Here is a 17,215-nt window from a genome sequence, read left to right as displayed (position 1 = left end):
CGAGAAGCACTGAACTAGCCTGGGAGGTGCCCCATTAGATATTCCCTCCAGAGTGGGTAGGAGTGGAAGGTGGAGAGGGGTAAAAGTGGTCAGTGGGAAGGGCAGGGGCAGGGCCCACATCTGACTTGTCATTCAGAAAATATGTGGAGACGTTGCTCCTTCCTAGACTGGTGGCTTTGGTTCTAGGTTCTTGCAGACTCACAACAACATGTGGTGGCCTGCCTAAAAATAGGTGCCCTTCTGAGGCAGAGGATTGCCCCTGGTAGGTTCCTGGCTAGCACTGCATGGTTCTGCAGTCAGCTGGTTCACAGGGAATCACCTGTGGACTAGCCAAGTCCCTTTTGCTGCAGCAAGAGGTCTACTGTGGTCCTAGTTTTCTGTCTGTGGACAGAGCCCTCTTTGCCCCGAAACCCCACCCTGCAGGGAGCCAGCGAAAGACTGGGGCAGAAACATTGAGTCAGCAGTTCTGCAGGTCCCAGTCTCTCTGGCCTGCCCCTCCCCTGCCTCTCTACCTCTCCTCCCTTCCTTCCCTGCACCCCTCCTCCCTCTCTCCCTCCTTCCCTCAGCCCGGACCCAGCCCTTTTTCCTGTGTTCAGAAGCCCACTGACAAGTGCTCCTCCCCGCTGTGGTTGCATATGACAGTAGTGCCCACTCCCATTCACCGCTGAAGACCTGCCCCCGTGGATGGCAAAGACATATGCGAGGCACAGACAGTGAAGAATGATAGATTTTATTAGAAGCTTTCAGAGCAGTCCATGGGCTCTCACATGAGGAAGAGTTTAAATTCTAAGTACAAAATCATCCCGCGGTGCACCCACCCACACAAAGGAATCCTTTAAGGATCATAGTGGAGACCCCTCTCCCCAAACAGCCCACTATGAGCCTCCACCAGACATCCAAGCCATGTGGACTTTAGAACCACCACATCGTGGTCCAGGCACCCAAGCAGGCTGAGTACTTCCTATGAGGATACACCTGGAGTTCCGCCTTCACAAAAGGCAAGCGTGCCCACGGCACGGCCTGCCTGCAGGGGCCCTGCCCAGCAGCAACAGGCCCTGAAGAAAGTCCTCTACAGGATGGGGCTTCGGCAGGCCCAGCCCCTGACCCTACAAATATCATAGAACCCCGCAAATGGGGACTTCCCAGAAGTCACTTGCTGAAATGCAAACACAGAACAACCCCTTGGGGTCAGACACTTGGCAGATAATGGGCCCTGATTGTCCTAAAATGACAAGGACATTGCACACACATTCTCTTGAGAATGACCCTCCTGCTGGCCTGCCAGCCTGGGGAGGGAGCCTTCCGGAGAAGGGTGCGTTCCATCCGGGGGCCGGACTGCGGCTGGGAAGGTCTTCCCTACACTCTAGAGGAACGGCTCGCCCTCTGGTCCTAGACCGGGCGGCCCCGCAGTCGCCCGGTCACCAGGGCCGCCAGAGGCCGCAGGCGGGTTGGCGCGCGGCGGCGGCGGTGGCCGCTGCCTTGACCGAGGAGCGCACGGGCGGGGCGACGGCGCTGGACGCCTGGGGCTCTTTAGCAGGCGCCGTGGACCCGGCCGAGGGCCGCTGGAAGTGGTAGAGCAGTTTCATCTGCGTGTCGCTGGCGGCGTGCAGCGTCAGGAACTGCACGGCCTCCTGCAGGCACCACGAGTAGCCCTCGCTGTAGTCCTGGTGTAGGCTCTTGGGGCCCGCGGCCGCGGCGAAGGCTGCGGGGATTCAATGGGGAGACAGGCGGCTTGAGCCGGGCACGGGTGCACAGGGGCGCGGCGGGGCGCAGGGCGCGGGCGCGCGGCTCACCTTTGCTGTGCTTCAGGTAGCTGACGGCCATCTCCAGGATGTCTGCCTTCTCCAGCTTGGAGTTGGGCTGGTGCCGCGCGAACTCCTGTTCCAGCAGCAGTTTCAGCTGCTCGATGCTGCTGTTGATGCGGTCGCGGCGCATCTTCTCCACCACCGGCTTCCGCAGCTGCGGAAGGAGGGGGCGTCAGGCGGGCAGGGCTAGCCGGGACCGCGGGGACAGGACCGCGCGCCGGGCGGGCTGGCACTTACTCGGTTCTTCTCCTTGGGGCTGAGCAGCTCCACGGCCACAGTGCTGGGGGCCATGCCTGGCGCGGAGCAGGCGAGCGGGCGAGCGGTGCGGAGCGGGCAGAGCCAGGCGTCCCGGGCTGGCGCGGACACGGACCCGCGCGCCGGCCCTATATAGGCGCGGGCGGCGGCCTGGCGCCTGGGGCCCGGGCGCCGCGGCCGTTCCCACACTCGGCGGCCAATGGCGGCGCGGGCCGCACAAAGGCGCCGGCCCATTAGCGCACGCTAAATTGCCTGTGAATTGGCGCGGGCACAATGGGCGCTCCCCGAGGAGCAGGTGGGCCGCGCGGCACAATGTCCGGGCTGTGGGAACGCGCTCGCCCTCATTAGCATCCCGGGGCCTGATGCTGGGAGCCCCGCGCCTCAATATGCTGCCTTTTCCCAGGCCGCGGGGAGGAGGAGGGGGCAGGAAGGAGCGGCCTCCTCCCTCCCGTGTCCTCCCCTTCCCTGGCGACTTTCTACTGCTGGCTGGCAAAGGCCACAGGCGCAGACAGGGGAAAGCTTTAGAATAACAAGAGCAATGGCTTTCAGGGATGGGCACCCTCCCTGACAGGGACCTGCTGCCTATGCAGAAGGGAGAGAGAGGGGACCACACTCTCCCAGACAGGTGCTTCTAGGGTGAGAGCCAGGCCCATGCTCCTAGGCTCAATCCTTCTGGCCTCTGTTGCCAGCCCCCAGTCTGTCACCTGGGGCTTAGAACTTTCCCAGAGCTGGAGTTGGTGGTTACATCTCCCCTGCCGTCTTTGGGCAGCTTCAGGTGGGCCAGGGTTTGTGCATACAGCCTGGCACAGGCGGCCCCCAGAAAGTGGTTTTGGGGCTGCTGTGGAGCCAGCAGGTGCTCCTCAGGGTCCTCTCCCACCCGGGAGGAGTGGTAGGAGTCAGTTGCAGAACCCTGGAGCTCAGGAGGGCGCATGGCTCCCACCATCTCCAGGAGGTCGCCGTTCTGCATGGTTTGTGGGAAGTCCTGTCTGCATTGGCTCTCTGCACAGCGGGGGCACTAGGATGGGCTTTCCTCAGGCGTTTTGCCAGTGGGCAGGTTGGGGGTGCCAGGTGGCAGACAAGAAGATCAGCCGAGCTCCCTGGATCCCCTTAGGATACGCTGGTAACCCTGGTACCTGGCCAGTTGCAGTGGCAGCTTTGGGACAACTAATCACAGCCTGGACCCTGCTAGAGGAAGGACACCTGGGAGCACCACCCCTTCCTGCATCAGTTACTGTCCCCTGATTCTCGGTAGCCAGGAGGAGTCCCATTGTCCTGCAGGAACTGAGGGAGGGGTTGGAGCCTGGGCCTTCTCCTAGAGGCAGATTGGGACCCAAAGCAGTCCGAGCAGGAGGCAGAGCCCAGCCCTGGGGGCCAGGGGTCTGTGTCAGGATACTCCGGCAGAGTTTAATCCAGGAGCTGGGTTCCCTGGATGGATGGCAGCCACATCCGAGTATGGCTGGGAACTGCAGGCCTTAACGAGGGTCTAGTCACAACCCTCCTCTGCCCTGTCTTGGCAGTGACCTGCACTACATGGCCTGCCCGGTGGGCTCCAGTAGTCCCTCAGCCTGAGGACCATGTGGTTGCTACACATGGTCAAGTCCAGGGTAGCAGAGGAAGGGTTGGCTTCCGGCCAGTGCTGGTGGCCTTCCCACGGGCCAGCTAGTCACCCATCAAGACTCACCTTCCCCCAGACTTCCCATTACACACCTCCCCCTGAGCAGGTGGGGCCCTCCCGTGACACTCTGGCCCTTGTTTGAAGTGAAAAAGCAAAGGGCACCTGGCGAGCCCAGGATGGGGTATCATGGCCACATGACCGTGCTTTGGCTTCTGCAGTCCAAGCACTGTCAGCGACTGGCATTGGGGGGTGGCCAGGTGGGCCCCACAGGCTTCAAGGGGAACCCAGTGAGGCTCAGTGGGGCCATTTTGGCAACTAAAATGGAGTTCAGGTTAGGTGGCAGCCACATTTGGCATGTCCTGGGTAGGGGCTCCCTAGGGTGGGCTGGGAAGAGGGAGGGCAGGAGGACTTAGTCCCCTGTGCGCCTGTCACCTATGTCCTGCCAGCCCAGGGCCCAGCACCGAGGAGGTGCTCAAACAAGGGCCGAGGGCTTCAGAAACAGTGGAGCAGGGTGAGCCTGGAGCCCAGCCTGCCCTGGCCTGGGCATCCACCCGCTGGAAGTGGGGTGGACCCACCGCCTGGCTGCTGCCTGCAGGGACCTGGGCTGTGGCCGGGATGGGGGAGCGGGGGCATGCAGGCTTGCTCCCCAGGCTGGAGGGGCTGTTGGCCGGGGCTCTGGTTCCCTCCTTGAGCTTGCTCCTGTGCCCAAATGAGACGCGTGCCAGGAGATGTGGTCCAGCCCCCACCCCACCCCAACTGCCCGCCCACCCGCTGTGGGCCAGGACAGCGGCCTGCCGGAGGTGAGGGTGGTGGGTGGGCCCGGGTGGGGGCTGCCTCTTCTCCCCTCCTCCTCCCTCCGCTGGACTGGAGCGGCTTTGATCCTATTTTCAGCTGTGGGAAATATGAAATGAATGGTGTCAAGTCCCAGCCGGATGAAAGGCGGGTTCCCTCCCCGAGTGCGGGCCAGATGGCAGCTCGGGCGGCCTCCGAGGCACACGCCTGGCCTTTGTGGGCCGTTTAACACTGTGAATGGGGCCAAAGTGTGGGAAACTGGCTGGGCTCCTGGCTCACACCATCTATGTGAGTAGCTGGGGAGGGGGAGGGCCAGGGCTGCTCCAGGCTGGCGGGCTTTGCCCTGCAGAGCACTGGGCGGGGTGGAGGGCGTTGGGTCCTCTGCTTCATCTGCTCCCAGCAGCTCTGGATGGGAGGTACTTTGAGGAGGGAGGGAGGGAGGGACTTTGTCCTGCCTGCAACTCCCAGAACCCCCACCCTGGAAAACTCAATAAATTTGAGGGGTTCGGTAGCTGGGGTGGGTCAGGCTGTCTGGAGTTGATGCCCCTCTCACTTAAGGGTGCACTTTACTGTGGACGTACATGGGACCTCCTGGCAAGACCTACTAGTCCAGCACAGGCATGCTTGCATCCAGCATTGAGGACCCAAGCCACCTTGCACAACCCACAAGACAACACCACCCTTTTCCCAGGGTGACTGGGGAGGTGGGGGGAGAGACCCTAGAAAGGCACCCAGAGGCTCTGGAGACCAGGGGAGGACTTCTTGTTGGTGGGAATGTGAAATCATGTAATGCTGTGATAGATAGTTTGGAGTCTCCTCAAAAAATTACACATAGAATTATCAAATAAAGGATGGGGATATGGCTTAGTTGGTAGAGTGCTTGCCTTGCATGCACAAGGCCCTGGGTTCAATCCCAGCACCACATTACCATGTAATCCAGAACTTGTATTTCTGGTTCTGTATCCCAAAGAATTGAAAGCAGGAGCTCAAAAAGATATCTTTACACCCATGTTCATAGCAGCATTATTTGCCAAAGCCAGGAGATAAAACAATACAAGTTTCACTGGTGAGTGAACAGATAAAGAACATGTATTATAGCCATACAGTGGAACATTACACAACCATCAAAAAGAAGGAAACTCTGACACCTGCTGCAACATGGTTGGACCTTGAGGACATTCTCCTCAGTGTCCTGTATGATTCCATTTGTGGGAAAGACCTAGAGTCACCAAATTGACAGAAAGTAGAATGGTGGCTGGAGAACTAGGGGGAGATGGGGAGCCAGTGTTTAATGGGGACAGTTTCCACTTGGAAAGATGAAAGTGGACACTGATGAGGGTTGCAATACATTGCAAGTGTTTTTACAGTGCAGAGCAGCACTTAAACCAGGCACGGAGGTGCACAACTGTCATCCCAGCAACTGGGCAGGCTGATCGGAGGATCACAAGTTCAAGGCTAGCCTCAACAGCTTAGTGAGACCCTGTCTTAAAAAAAAAGAGGGGGCGGGTTCAGTGGTTGAATGCCTTGGGTTCAATTCCCAGTACTAAAAAAGAAAATGAAAAAGAAAAAGAAAGCAACAAAAAAAGATGGGAAAAAGAAAAAGATTGATAGGTTTTATGTTGTGTGTATTTTGCCACAACCAGAAAAAGGAATCAATTTACTTTTATTTGAAGAGCCACCAAGTCCCTCCTGCAGCACAGGACCCTGCAGACAGTGCTGGTCTGGGAGAGACCCTGCCACACCCATCCTGCCTTCTACTCAGAGGCACAGGGCCGTGTCCCGCCAGCCAGCCTGGACTGTGGCTCTCAGGGACTCGGGGCAGTACATGGAGTAGGCGGGGCTACTGGGCCCGTGGAAGTGCTGGCCTCCCTGGCCTCTGCTCCTGGATCCCTGCTCCTGGTTTCCAGTGGGGAATGTGAGGAGCAGGCAGACCTAGGAGGGTCAGAAACCAGGCTCCAGGCTTCTCTCCTCTGACCCCACAAACCGGAGCTTGGGGACAGTAGGTAGAAACTGCCTGAAAGGGGCGGAAAGCCAAGTTCCTTGGGGTGAGGGGAGGCAGGGAAATGGCTCTTCTCCAGATTGTGGGGACAGTGTCCCCCATGTATAGGGCCACTCCACGGTAGAGTTGTTCTGTGCTGTGTGCCCTGCCTGGGATCTTTGTCAGCACCCAGCTGCTTGCAGCAGGACAGGCCGGAGGCGCGGGCCCTTCCCCAGGTGGACTAGTATCACTCACCCATCCCCAGTGACAAAGGACAGAGGAGGCAGGAGGCATGTGGTAGTTGTGTGCTGAGTCTGCCTGGGCCTAGGGCGGGCTCCGGGCAGGGGCTGCATTGGGGAGGGTGTAGGAGTCCCCAGTTATTGCACATGTGCTAGGCCCGCGCACGGAACACAGACCTGTGGCTTCTCGGGCCTGATGGGGCTGAGGGCTCAGAGGTCAAATGGCTTGCCAAGGCCCTGTGTGCTGCTGGTCACCAACCTGGTGGCTCCCAGGACAGACTGGCTACCTGTAGGAACGATGCCCCTACACAGGCATGCCGGTCCTGAGAGGTGGCTGAGGCCATGCAGGAGGGTGGGCTGAGTTGGAACGCACAGCACTTGCTCTCTGTCCTTCCTGAGCGGCAGGGGGTGGTGGGAGAGGAGGAGGGTGTGGGGCTAACATGAGGGGTGCTGTTGTCCCAGCCCCCACCCCAGGCACACCCTGGAGTGGGACTGAGCGGAGCTGGGAGCCTGCACTCCAGATGGCGGGTGGCCTGACGGAAGGACAAAGGGTAGCCACAGCGCACAAGCGGCCAGTGATGCACGCGCTGCCCTTTGTCACCAGACAAGGCTGCCCGGGGCACGGAGTGTGGGAACTGTCGGCTGTGTGGCCCCATCCTGCTTGGGGTGCTCTGTGGGGTCCTGGGGGAGACACCCAGGCCCCTGTCTTCTCGGCCCCCTGCTGAGTACCTGCACCCTCCCCTCTTGAGAACCAGACTCAGGAGCTGGGTCCAGAAGTGGGGTGGTTCTTGTCTCCCCCAACTCCCATTCCTTTGGATAGCAGAGGCCTGGGCCCACGGGCTGGGCAGAGGACAGGCCTGGCCATGCACTGGTGGGCAGGGGAGTGCTGAAGGGGCTGGGGAGACCCTAACAAGTCGGAGGTAACTCGGTGGATGCAGAGTGGGCCCACCACAGAGTCACAGCAAAGACTGCAACTGGCCACGACGAGAGGACAGCCCTGAATGCCAGCACCATTCGGAGCCTGAATTCGGCACTCTTGCTGGTATTTTCTTAAATGAGCATTTGCCACTTGTACAATGTTTTCAAAGAGCTCCCAACACAAACACACCCCGTACACACACGCACACAGCACTCAGAGACAAACATACCCCACACTGCAGCTCCCCAGGGAGCACACTGGCATCCGGGGGCCTGGGCTCTCCTGGCCTCAGCTCAGTGGGCCTTGGCAGGTAGGACTCCCTGAGGTGGGAGGGAAAGGGAAGCTGGGGACAACCCAGGGGTGCCCTAGGTGGGGTGGCACCTGAGGGGGTCCTTAAAGGAAGTCAGGGCCTTCCAGGTGGAGTTGCAGGAGCCCCTTCCAAAACAAGAGTGGCAGGTCACAGGTCAGGAGAGCAGGGACCCAAGTCGCCAAGTCTGTCCAGAAAGAGGCTTGAGAGTGTGGCTTTGTGCACATGCGTGTGCTCACCTCTGTGTGTCCAAGCACTGGTGCCTGCACATGTGTGCTCATATGTGTGAGTCTACACACACATGCACGTTCAGCTCAGGGCTTGATTGGGCCCCTGTTCCCTGCTCCCACCTCCCGGAATGCCCAGGTCGGCTGGGCACCGCGCTACTTCCACAGTTCCCAGGACCCGGCATGAGAGTGGGGAAGCCCTCCTCCCCTGGCACCACCTCTAGCAACACGTAGAGGCAGGTATTTATTTATTTATTTTTATTTTTATTTATGTATTTTTGAGAGAGAGACAGAGAGAGAGAATTTTTTTTAATATTTATTTTTAAGTTATCGGCAGACACAACATCTTTGTTGGTATGTGGTGCTGAGGATTGAACCCGGGCCGCACGCATGCCAGGCGAGCGCGCTACCCCTTGAGCCACATCCCCAGCCCCAAGGTATTTATTTTCTGTGGTGCTGGGGTTTGATCCAGGCCCTACACACACTAGGCAAATGCTCTACCACTGAACTACATCTCTCACCCCTTTTTTGTTTTGAGACAAATTCTCACTATAAGGCCTGGAGCTTGAATTCCTCCTGCCCCAGCCTCCAGAGCAGCTGGATTACAGGACTGGGCTATCATGCTGGCAGCCGGAGGCAGGAACTTAGCCTCTGCTGTGTAGGTGGGGAAGCTGAGGCTGTGAGGGAGGAGCAGCCGGCCTGCTGGCTCCTGGCCTTCAGCTTCTCAGCTGGTAGCTTGACTCTGCTTGGGGGGCTGCGGGGGGGCTGTGACTGGAGGTGACCCAGTTAGTCCCTTAGGATGCCCGAGCCCCAGGATAAAATATAGGTCACAGGGGGTCTCTTGGGGAAGGAGCCCTGTCTCTGCACCCTGACATGGAGGGATGTGCTCTGTCAGAGGGCAGGCTGCAGACACCCCACCCCTAGAGGAAGCTGGGCAGGCCCTTTTCACAGTAAGTCAGATGAAGCCAGCAACTCCTGACCCCCAGCACATGCAGAGCCCAGGGAAGGCTTCGCACCTGCACGGGTGCTCTCAAGGACGACTTTCATCAGACCCACTGTGCAGAGGAGAAAACCCAGGCTGTCCCGGAGAACTTCACCTCGGTCAGCTGCTGGCTTCATTGGGCGGCCACTTCCCAAGCTTCCAGTTTCCAGGCTGGGAACAGGTACCTGCTGAGACCACATCCCTTGAGCTTCCACCTCCCCTTCCAGACCTGCCTCCAGCCCCCAGGGCACCCTTAAGAGCCACACAGTGCCCAGGCAACAGCCTCCCTCTACGAGGCTGGCTGCGGGGGGATGTGATAGATGTGGGTTGGTTGGGTCCAACTGCACAGCCTGGTCCCACAGTTCCTCTGGTTGCCCTGACCCTGCCTGTAAAGACACAGACTGCTCTTCCTGCACAAGTCTCTGTGACACTTCAGTGGTGCACTGGGGCACGGAGATGGGGTGCAGAGCCTGAAAGTAGCTTGACTCTGTGCCGTTCCTCCACAGCAAATCTAGTTTTGGAGCGGCCCCAGGATCAGGCCTTGGGTGGGCTTGTGGAGGAGACAGGTCCAGGCAGGGCTGGGCTGTACCTTGGCTCTCTCCTGCAGAGACTGGTGAACACATTCGGGGGCTTCCTGAGCCTCAGTTTATATGCAAGATGGGCTTTTTTTCTGGCCAAGGCTCACCTGAGTCTCAAGGAGCTGGCTCCAGGTAGTGAGGTGCTGGTAGTAAGGTGCCCTCAGTGGTGGCTGAGAAGAGCCCCCTGTCGTTTCACCCACCTGACCTCAGCCCAGAAGGATCATGTTCAGCTGAGCTGAGCTGATGGCCCAGGATGCCAGCCATCCTCACCCCAAACAGCTGCTGTAGCCCAAACAGGTACCACAGTCCCAGCACTGCACAGAGCACCTAGCCAGAGCCACCAAGTTAAAGGACAGGTCCTCTGCCCACCTCCTGCTCTTACACCACCCTGACCCTTGAGGGTGAGGAGCCAGCTTTGAGGGCTAAGCAGGGAGGCCTCATTTTCCAAGGTCCACCTGGCGTAGTAGCTGCTGCAGGTCACAGGCCTGCTACTGGTGGGTATGACTCAGGGAGTCCTGAACCCTTCTCTCAGGAGCTGCTCTGAATTCCAGGGTCAGCTCTTGCTCCCCGGGTGCAGAGGGGGACAGTGATTCTGCTCTCAGAGCTGAGGTGAGGGTGGCGAGGACAGTCACCTCCTAGAGGCTGCTCCACCCTCAAGACCCCTTTGCTTGTCTGGCTAGGGTAAGGCTCCACCTGGGGCCTGGGACTTGGGACCAGGCAGGACACCCGCAGCAGCCTCAACCCCAAAGTTAAGCATGTGCGAGAGCCCGGGGATGGCACCCAGGTTGGCGTTGGCGGCCACAGCCCACTGGCCTGGGGTTTGGGCCTGGTGCCTCCAGGTCTCATGGGGCTGGGGTTGGCATCCCCTTGGTTCTGTCCAGGGTGCTCCATCCGCTCCAGGGGCAGCCATGAAGCTGGGACTCGCGATTCTGAAGCTCAGAGAGTCTCCTTCGGCCTGTGGGGGTGCCACACGCACTGCAGCCCGAAATCCCAGGCTAGACTTGTAAATTCCCAGCTTCTGCCGCCAAATCGGGTCCCAAGTTCCAGAGGGACTGGGCTCCAGACCCCAGAGATGCAGACGCCAGCCTCCATCAGCCTGGCCTCCAGGGCCTCGGCTTTCCCTGCGCACAGCCCGCTGCCCCAGTGGCCGCGGGGACACGCGGGCCCCGTGGGGTGGGCTCGCGGCGCGCGGGAGGCGGCGGTGGGAAAGCCGGAGGCGCGGGCTCTCTGGGCGCGCGGATTAGGGCCGCCGGCCCACGTGGCCACGCCTGGCCGCCCGCCCCCCCCGCGCGCCGGGGCAGGGCCGGGTCGCCGTCCCAAGCTGGTTAAAAACCCCGCGGTGTCAGAGAGCAGCTCGTTCCCACCCCCTGAAAGGCAGACGAGCCCTTTATTGCTCTATTATAACGCGGAGCCAGATGGTCTTTTGGGAGTTGCCCCCCGCCGCCGCCCCCACTCATTCAGAGGCAGGCCCCGGCACTAATGCCCGGCGCAGGCACGCTTCCCGCCCGCACGGTGGGAACCGCGGCCGCGGGCGGGGCTCACCGGCCTCTGCCTCAGTGTCCTCACCTGTCCAGTGGGGACAAGGGTCGGCCCCTCGGAGGTCTGGGGAACCAAATGAGCTGGTGCAGGTAGAGCTTCCAGGCAGGCGTGAGCACCGGGCCCCTCGGTTGTCCTACCCACCCCCGAGATGGCTGGTACATTTTAAGATAACAAACACCCAAAGCAGAAGAGTGTTTCCTGACTTGTGAAATGAGGTGCAACTCAAAAGTCAGCATCCATAAATAAGATGGAGTTGGAGCAGAGCCAGGCGGTTCCCCACGGCTAGTCGACATTCCCTTCTGCGGCCGCTGGGAGCCGGTCCGTGTGGAGTGGCCACCTCTGGAGGCTAAGCATCATCCTGTCCACTGCACCGGCAGGCAAAGAGAGGCCCAGAGAATTCGAGGCGAGGCTGCCAGCTGGGGGCTGGAGTGGACTCTGGGTAGGGGTAGGTGGGCAGCGTCAGCCCTGAGGAAAGGATGGAGGGTGGGCTCACTCCTGTGTGCTGACCACCCCTCACATGGCCTCAAGCACTTCTCACAGGGCCCTGGGAAGGCAGATTCCTAAGGAGAGACAGCCCAGTGCCCTCCCTGCTGGACTGGCAGGGGTCACCTTCCACCCCAGCACTCCAGCTACCCGTGGGCTGGCCTGGCATTTCCCAGCCTGGGTGGGTCACTGGAAGTATCCCTAAACAAATATGCTTTTTTTTTGGGGGGGGGGGCGGTGGCAGAATCCAGGGTGAGGAGCAGCTCAGAGGCAGCAATGAGGGCTTTGGGTAGCAGCAGCCAATGGCACCTGAATGTTGAGCCTAAGAGAACCAAGGACCCTCCTGTGGCCCACCAGTTGCCTGCAGGAGGGCTGAGAGGCCCTGCCCAGCTGTGGGACTCCAGCATTGGAAGTCCCCCTTTTTTTTATCCCACTGGCCTGCAGAGTGTTGGAGCCCCCAGTGCAACAGGCTTGGCGGACTGCCCCCACCCAGCCAGTCCCCATCTGCCAGAATCCGAGCTCTGCCAGCTGTCCAGCATGGGTGGGAGGACCTCTTGCCTATGAGCCTCTGCCATCTAGGTGTTGGGGGGACCCAGGAGATTACAGATGGGTATGATCTACCGTCCGTGTGGAGTGGCCACCTCTGGAAGCCCAGCATCATCTTGTCCACTGCACAGGCAGGCAAAGAGAGGCCCAGAGAACTCAAGCCTGAGAGAACCAAGGCCTTCCTGTGGTCCATCAGTCGCCTGCAGGCCTCATGTCCCCAAGGAGCACTTATCCCTGATCTCCCAGCCCCTCCCCTGATGCCCCCTAGGACCAGGACCTGCCCAGCTCCAGCATAAGGGGCCACCTCTCATCAACACTCTCTTGGGACATGGCACCCGCAGAGGCTCCCACGTCTGGCAACCCCATTACCACTGTCCAGTCACAGCCAGCTATTGGGGAAGGGGGTTTCTAACCCATGTTGAAGGTCACCCCAGTGAGTCTTGGTGGTGGCCAAAGGGAGGACCCACACTCACGACCCCGCCAGAACTGGTGCTCCTTGCAACCACAGGCAGGGGTCTTCTGGGACCTGAGTCAGCTGGAAAGAGTGGAGGGAGTTAGAGGCCAGTCAGCTCTGGGACCACAAAGGCCGAGCTTCAGAGGAGGCCGGTCAAGCCGCCCACTCTAGCAGGGCAGTAATCGCTCGTGTTATTAAGTAGCTACTGTGTGCCAAGTGCCATGTGCTCTGGTCTGGGGCTGGCATGGCGTTGTGGAGGAAATGGGTGAGCCACTGGGCAGCGGAGGGGCTCTGAGTCCAGCTCACTCTGGTTACCCCTGAGGTCTGTCAGTGGCCCCACCTTCACCTTATCCCCCAGATTGAGGAGGGTCTGGCCTCAAGCAGGGGAAGAGCGCGGCACCCCACAGGTGACTACACTCTGGCCCTGAAGGTCCCCCAGCAGATCCAGAAGGTCCTGCTCCCCAGGAACCCGGGGCAGTGTCCAGCACTCCCCACACCCTGGGCAGTCCACCCCACCTAGAGGAGAGTGGCAGCCCTCAGCCGGCCTTGGGTCCTGTTTCTCTGTGTGAGGGAGAGGAGGGGGCCTCCGAGCTGTCCATGGCCATGGAGCCCGGTCAGTCTGAAGCCACACGTAGGGCCCAGAGTGTTGGGCAGAGCTGCAGGCTGCCAGGGCAGCGCGCCCAGTGCTGGCTCCTCCAGCTTTCCAGGCAGCCGCCACAGGCCCGCCCCCCTTCCAGAGGGGAATTTGGGCGGGAGGCCTGCTCAGGGTGGGTTCCCACACCCCGCCCCCTGCCAAGGACATTCATCTTGCACAAAAGGCGCGTGTGCGGCAACAAACTCCTTCGCCATGGGGCTGCCTGGGCTTTGTGTGCCGAGCTCGGGGCCCCAGAGGCCATCTGGGGAGCAGTCGTCCCAGTGGGCGGGGTGGGGGCTCCCCTAGGCGGCCTTTCAGGCCCCGGGAAGCAGCTCCCGGGCAACCTTCCCGGGCAACCGCACTGGGGGCTGCACATCTGGCCCTCCCGCGCCTTCCTGTTCCCACAGCCCCGCTGTCCCCTCTCGCGGGCCCTGGCATGGCTAGGTGTGAGAGGAGTGCTAAGGGACACCTGCCTTCCGCCGCATCCCTGCCACAGCAGGGCCTGGTGGCGAGCGCCGCGGGCACAGGGCCGTGGCTCTCTGGGGCTCAGAGTCTGCAGCTGTGAAACGGGGCTATACCAAGGATTCAGGGTAGACTGGGTGCCCAGCGGCCAGGGCTCTGGAGCCCCAGCCAGGCGCTGCCAACGCTCTGCCTCTGCCTCCCTCTGCCTTCCGTTTCCTGGCAGGTCCACGTTCAGGACTGCCTGGAGTCTGACCGAGGGGTCAGGGCAAGGCCAGAGTGATTTCAGGCAGGCAGTGCGGGGTGGTCCTGCCCCACTCAAGACTCTGAGCTGAGAGATGTACATCCTGTTCAGCTTGTATGCAGTAGGTGCTAAATAAGTTTGCAGTTCCCTGCCAGGCCTCCAGCCCTGAGCACCTCGTGTCTGACCACGGCCCAGGACCTGCGTGGGGTCTTCCTGGCTGTGGACAGATGGCATTGGGGGTGGGTGGAAGAGAGCCCCCAGGAAGCCTTTCTGCTGAATGCCCCCACCACAGGGCCAGGCCTGGAGAGTCAGGCAGCCCGGGCTTTGGGCAGTCCTGCCTGCCCTGGTGGGCCTTTCTGAGTCTGGGCAAGTGGGGTGGTGGAGCAGGGAGCAGGGTGGCCAAGGGACTTCTGGGGCCAGAGCCTGGCGGTCAGGGCCTCTGTGGGGTGCCTCTGCCCCCATCCTTGCTGGGCGGCGGTCCTTGAGAGGGTGTCCTGCAGGCCCAGAGATAATCCCAGCTTTGAGAGGCTGTGAGAGGCTGGCTCAGGGACTTTCCCACAGCCCCACATAAAGGGCCGGCGCCAGCTGCTCTCCCACAAAAGGCGCCTGGCCATTCAGGGTCTCCAGGTGGGCGGGGCCAGCGGAGCAGCAGCCACAGGCTACCTGGCCACCCCCAAGCCAGACTCAGTGGACAGTGCGGCGCCTCCTGGCCTGCAGGTCTCACTGCTGGTGCACTTCCTCACTCCCAAGCCTCGCCTGTCACGTCTGCCACTCACTTTCACTCCTACCCACCCAGCCCCCCACCTTGCCCCTCAGTGTGAGGGACAGAGAGGGACATGATGAGGCTGAGACCTGGGGAAGACCTCCTCCCTCATCTCAGCTTCCTCACTGGAGATGTGGGACAGCACTGCCCCTTTGGGGGCCAGTGGAGGAGGCTCTCTGTGGCCAGCTATTTAAATCACCAGGTCATGGGAGGGGCTGGAGTGGAGGGCTCTGGGGTCCCTGCTCCCAGGAATTGGGAGCATCTACCATGACCACCTTAGAATATGAGGACCAAAGCTGGGTGTGTTGTGCACCTGCAGTCCTAGCTACTCTGGAGGCTGAGGCAGGAGGATCACAAATTCTGGTTCATTTTAGCAATTTAGTGAGATTCTGTCTGGAAATAAAAAGGGCTGTGGGTGAAGCTCAGTGGTAGGGCACTTTGCATGTGCAAGGTCCTGGGTTCAAACTCCAGCACAAAACCACCACCACCACCACCAGCCTGGAGGAGGAAGGCAGAGGGGGCTCCCTGGAGGAGGTGGCTGCTGGGGCCTGCACTATCAGAGGTGCAGGAGGTGGGTGGGAATCTCTGGGAGCCACAGTTCTAGCCTCTCCTTGTAGGGTCTGGTGTGAACGTCCCATCCCAGACATTTCTGGGACTGTCCTGTCACTCTGTAGCCTGACGGCCTCTGTGGGGCGGCTGGGAAGACCAGTCAGAGGTGAAGATAGGTCAAACGGCCAGATAGCGGCCGGCCGGCGGGACGCCCAGGGCGGGCAAGGAGCTGCTCGGGAAGCAGGCCCAGGGATTACCACTTCCCCTGTTCTGGCGCCTGGCTGGGCCACGGGGACCCCCTGCCGGGTGTTGGCGGGCTGGACTCCTGGCAGGGAGCCTCGCAGACAGTGACCCACGTGTCCCCAGCCGGCTCCCCATTCCCGCACCTGATGGGGGCGGGGCGCACTATTATCCCAGCTCAGCTGGGGAGGGGGCGTTGTCTTTCCCTGGCCACCGATTGGCTGTTGGGCGTGAGAAAGCGTCCAGGCACGCCCCCAGCCTCCTCGCGGCCTCCGGGTCTATAAAGGCGCCTTACCTCGGGCCGCGGCCGCCTAGCACAGCCCTCGGAACCGACGGCGACCTCCCTGTGGTCCAGTGCCGCGGCAGCTCGGGGTCCGCGGGCACCATCACAGCTTGATCTGGCCGAGGAGCAGCGTCCCAGGTGACCTTCGCGCCCAGACTGGCCGAGGGCGGTGGTCAGGGCTTTGCCCTGACTGGGCAGGGTGCGCGCCCGCGGGCCTCCTGCTCCTCTAGTCCGCTGCTCGGCCGGCCCCCTTCCCTCTGTAGCTGACCGCCCCAGCGGCGAGGCCTTCTAACCCTCTCCTTGCACGGAGTGTGCACAGGAAACCGAGGAGCGACTTGCCGAGAGACCTGGCACGCCCTGATAGCGCGCGGAGCAGCCTCTGCCGCAGGGAACCAAGCGGCCGGCTGGTGAACACAGCGCCAGGGTCCTGGAACCAGAGGAGAGGGCCTGGGACATGGCTCCTCTCACAGCAGCGATTCTGCTCCCCACCTGTTCCGTGCCCAGCTTCAGGGCAGGGGTCGAGCAGTGCATCCTGTGTACAATGCACAGCAGTTCTCAAAAGGGCCATAGACTTCATACTGAAGGAAGGGGTCCTGGGGCCGGGTTCTGTGTGCTCGGAAGGCTGCATACTGTCTCTTGTGCCTGCAGGGGGAGCTGGGCAGGCCCTCCAGGAGGGACAGGTGTGTGGGGAGGCCCCAGGCACAGCCTTCTCAGCCAGGCCAGGGGCTGGCTCCTGCTCCTTCCGGGCTGGTCAAAGGTTCCGTGCTTTATGTTAAAGCGGGGCTGGGTGGGAAATGCTACGCCGGGGGGGCCTGCAGAGGCTGTCTGCTGGGTATTGAGGGCTGTGTGTATGGTGTGTGTCTCAGAGTTGTAGCACCACGGAGTTTATTCTGAATAAAGATGCTGATCTGCAGCCTCTGCCTGAATCTCTGGCCCTCACTGAAGCTGCCTGCAACCTCTGAGGTGGGGAACCCTGTCCATACCCTAGTGGCCCTGTGCCAAGGACTTCCTGGGCTGGACCCCTGCCCTGCTGGCCTCTTCCTTGGTCCTGTAGTGAAGGCCCAGCACCATCCCTGGATCCCAATGACCAGGAAGACCCTCAGGGAGGCTCTGAGCTGGGGACCATTCTCTCTCTCCCCAGGTGTGTTGGAGGAGACTTACTTTACCCAACACAAGCCCGACACTGTCTCTTCCTTATTACCTGTGTCAGCTCTGCCTTCTTCAACTTCCTGGCCTTGCCCAGTGTCACTGTTGACTATCAGGACCCAGGGTAGCCCTTGCACTTCCCCCTGGGTGCATTGGGAGGAGTCGGATGTCCTTAAAG

The 17,215-nt window shown here is 60.9% G+C and overlaps 1 protein-coding gene and 1 long non-coding RNA gene across 2 annotated transcripts; both read right to left on the bottom strand.

The window, feature by feature from the left end:
• Positions 1-754: 754 nt before the first annotated feature.
• Positions 755-2,399, bottom strand: HES5 (hes family bHLH transcription factor 5). Its single transcript, XM_081305516.1, has 3 exons — positions 2,043-2,399; positions 1,794-1,959; positions 755-1,702 (listed from the first exon to the last, which is right to left on the bottom strand). The coding sequence occupies exons 1-3, from the start codon at positions 2,292-2,294 to the stop codon at positions 1,419-1,421; spliced, it is 702 nt and encodes a 233-aa protein (XP_081161642.1). The 5' UTR covers positions 2,295-2,399; the 3' UTR covers positions 755-1,418.
• Positions 2,400-8,485: 6,086 nt separating this feature from the next.
• LOC308657269 lies at positions 8,486-15,992 on the bottom strand. Its single transcript, XR_014023888.1, has 4 exons — positions 15,904-15,992; positions 12,695-12,791; positions 11,264-11,701; positions 8,486-9,304 (listed from the first exon to the last, which is right to left on the bottom strand). It is a non-coding gene; the product is annotated as an uncharacterized lncRNA (long non-coding RNA).
• Between the last annotated feature and the right edge of the window lie 1,223 nt (positions 15,993-17,215).

This window comes from Spermophilus citellus, assembly GCF_964194105.1.
Source record: "Spermophilus citellus genome assembly, chromosome: 9".
NCBI classification, from domain to species: Eukaryota; Metazoa; Chordata; class Mammalia; order Rodentia; family Sciuridae; genus Spermophilus; species Spermophilus citellus.
This window is presented reverse-complemented; position numbering and strand designations above follow the sequence as displayed.

Bases quoted from the DNA above. Each gene is read 5' to 3' on its own strand.
- HES5 (XM_081305516.1), bottom strand. From the start codon at position 2,294: ATGGGCCGGCGCCTTTGTGCGGCCCGCGCCGCCATTGGCCGCCGAGTG. The intron at 1,960-2,042 runs GTAAGTGCCAGC...CTCCTTCCGCAG, and splicing joins GCCCCAAGGAGAAGAACCGA to CTGCGGAAGCCGGTGGTGGA. The intron at 1,703-1,793 runs GTGAGCCGCGCG...GAATCCCCGCAG, and splicing joins CTACCTGAAGCACAGCAAAG to CCTTCGCCGCGGCCGCGGGC.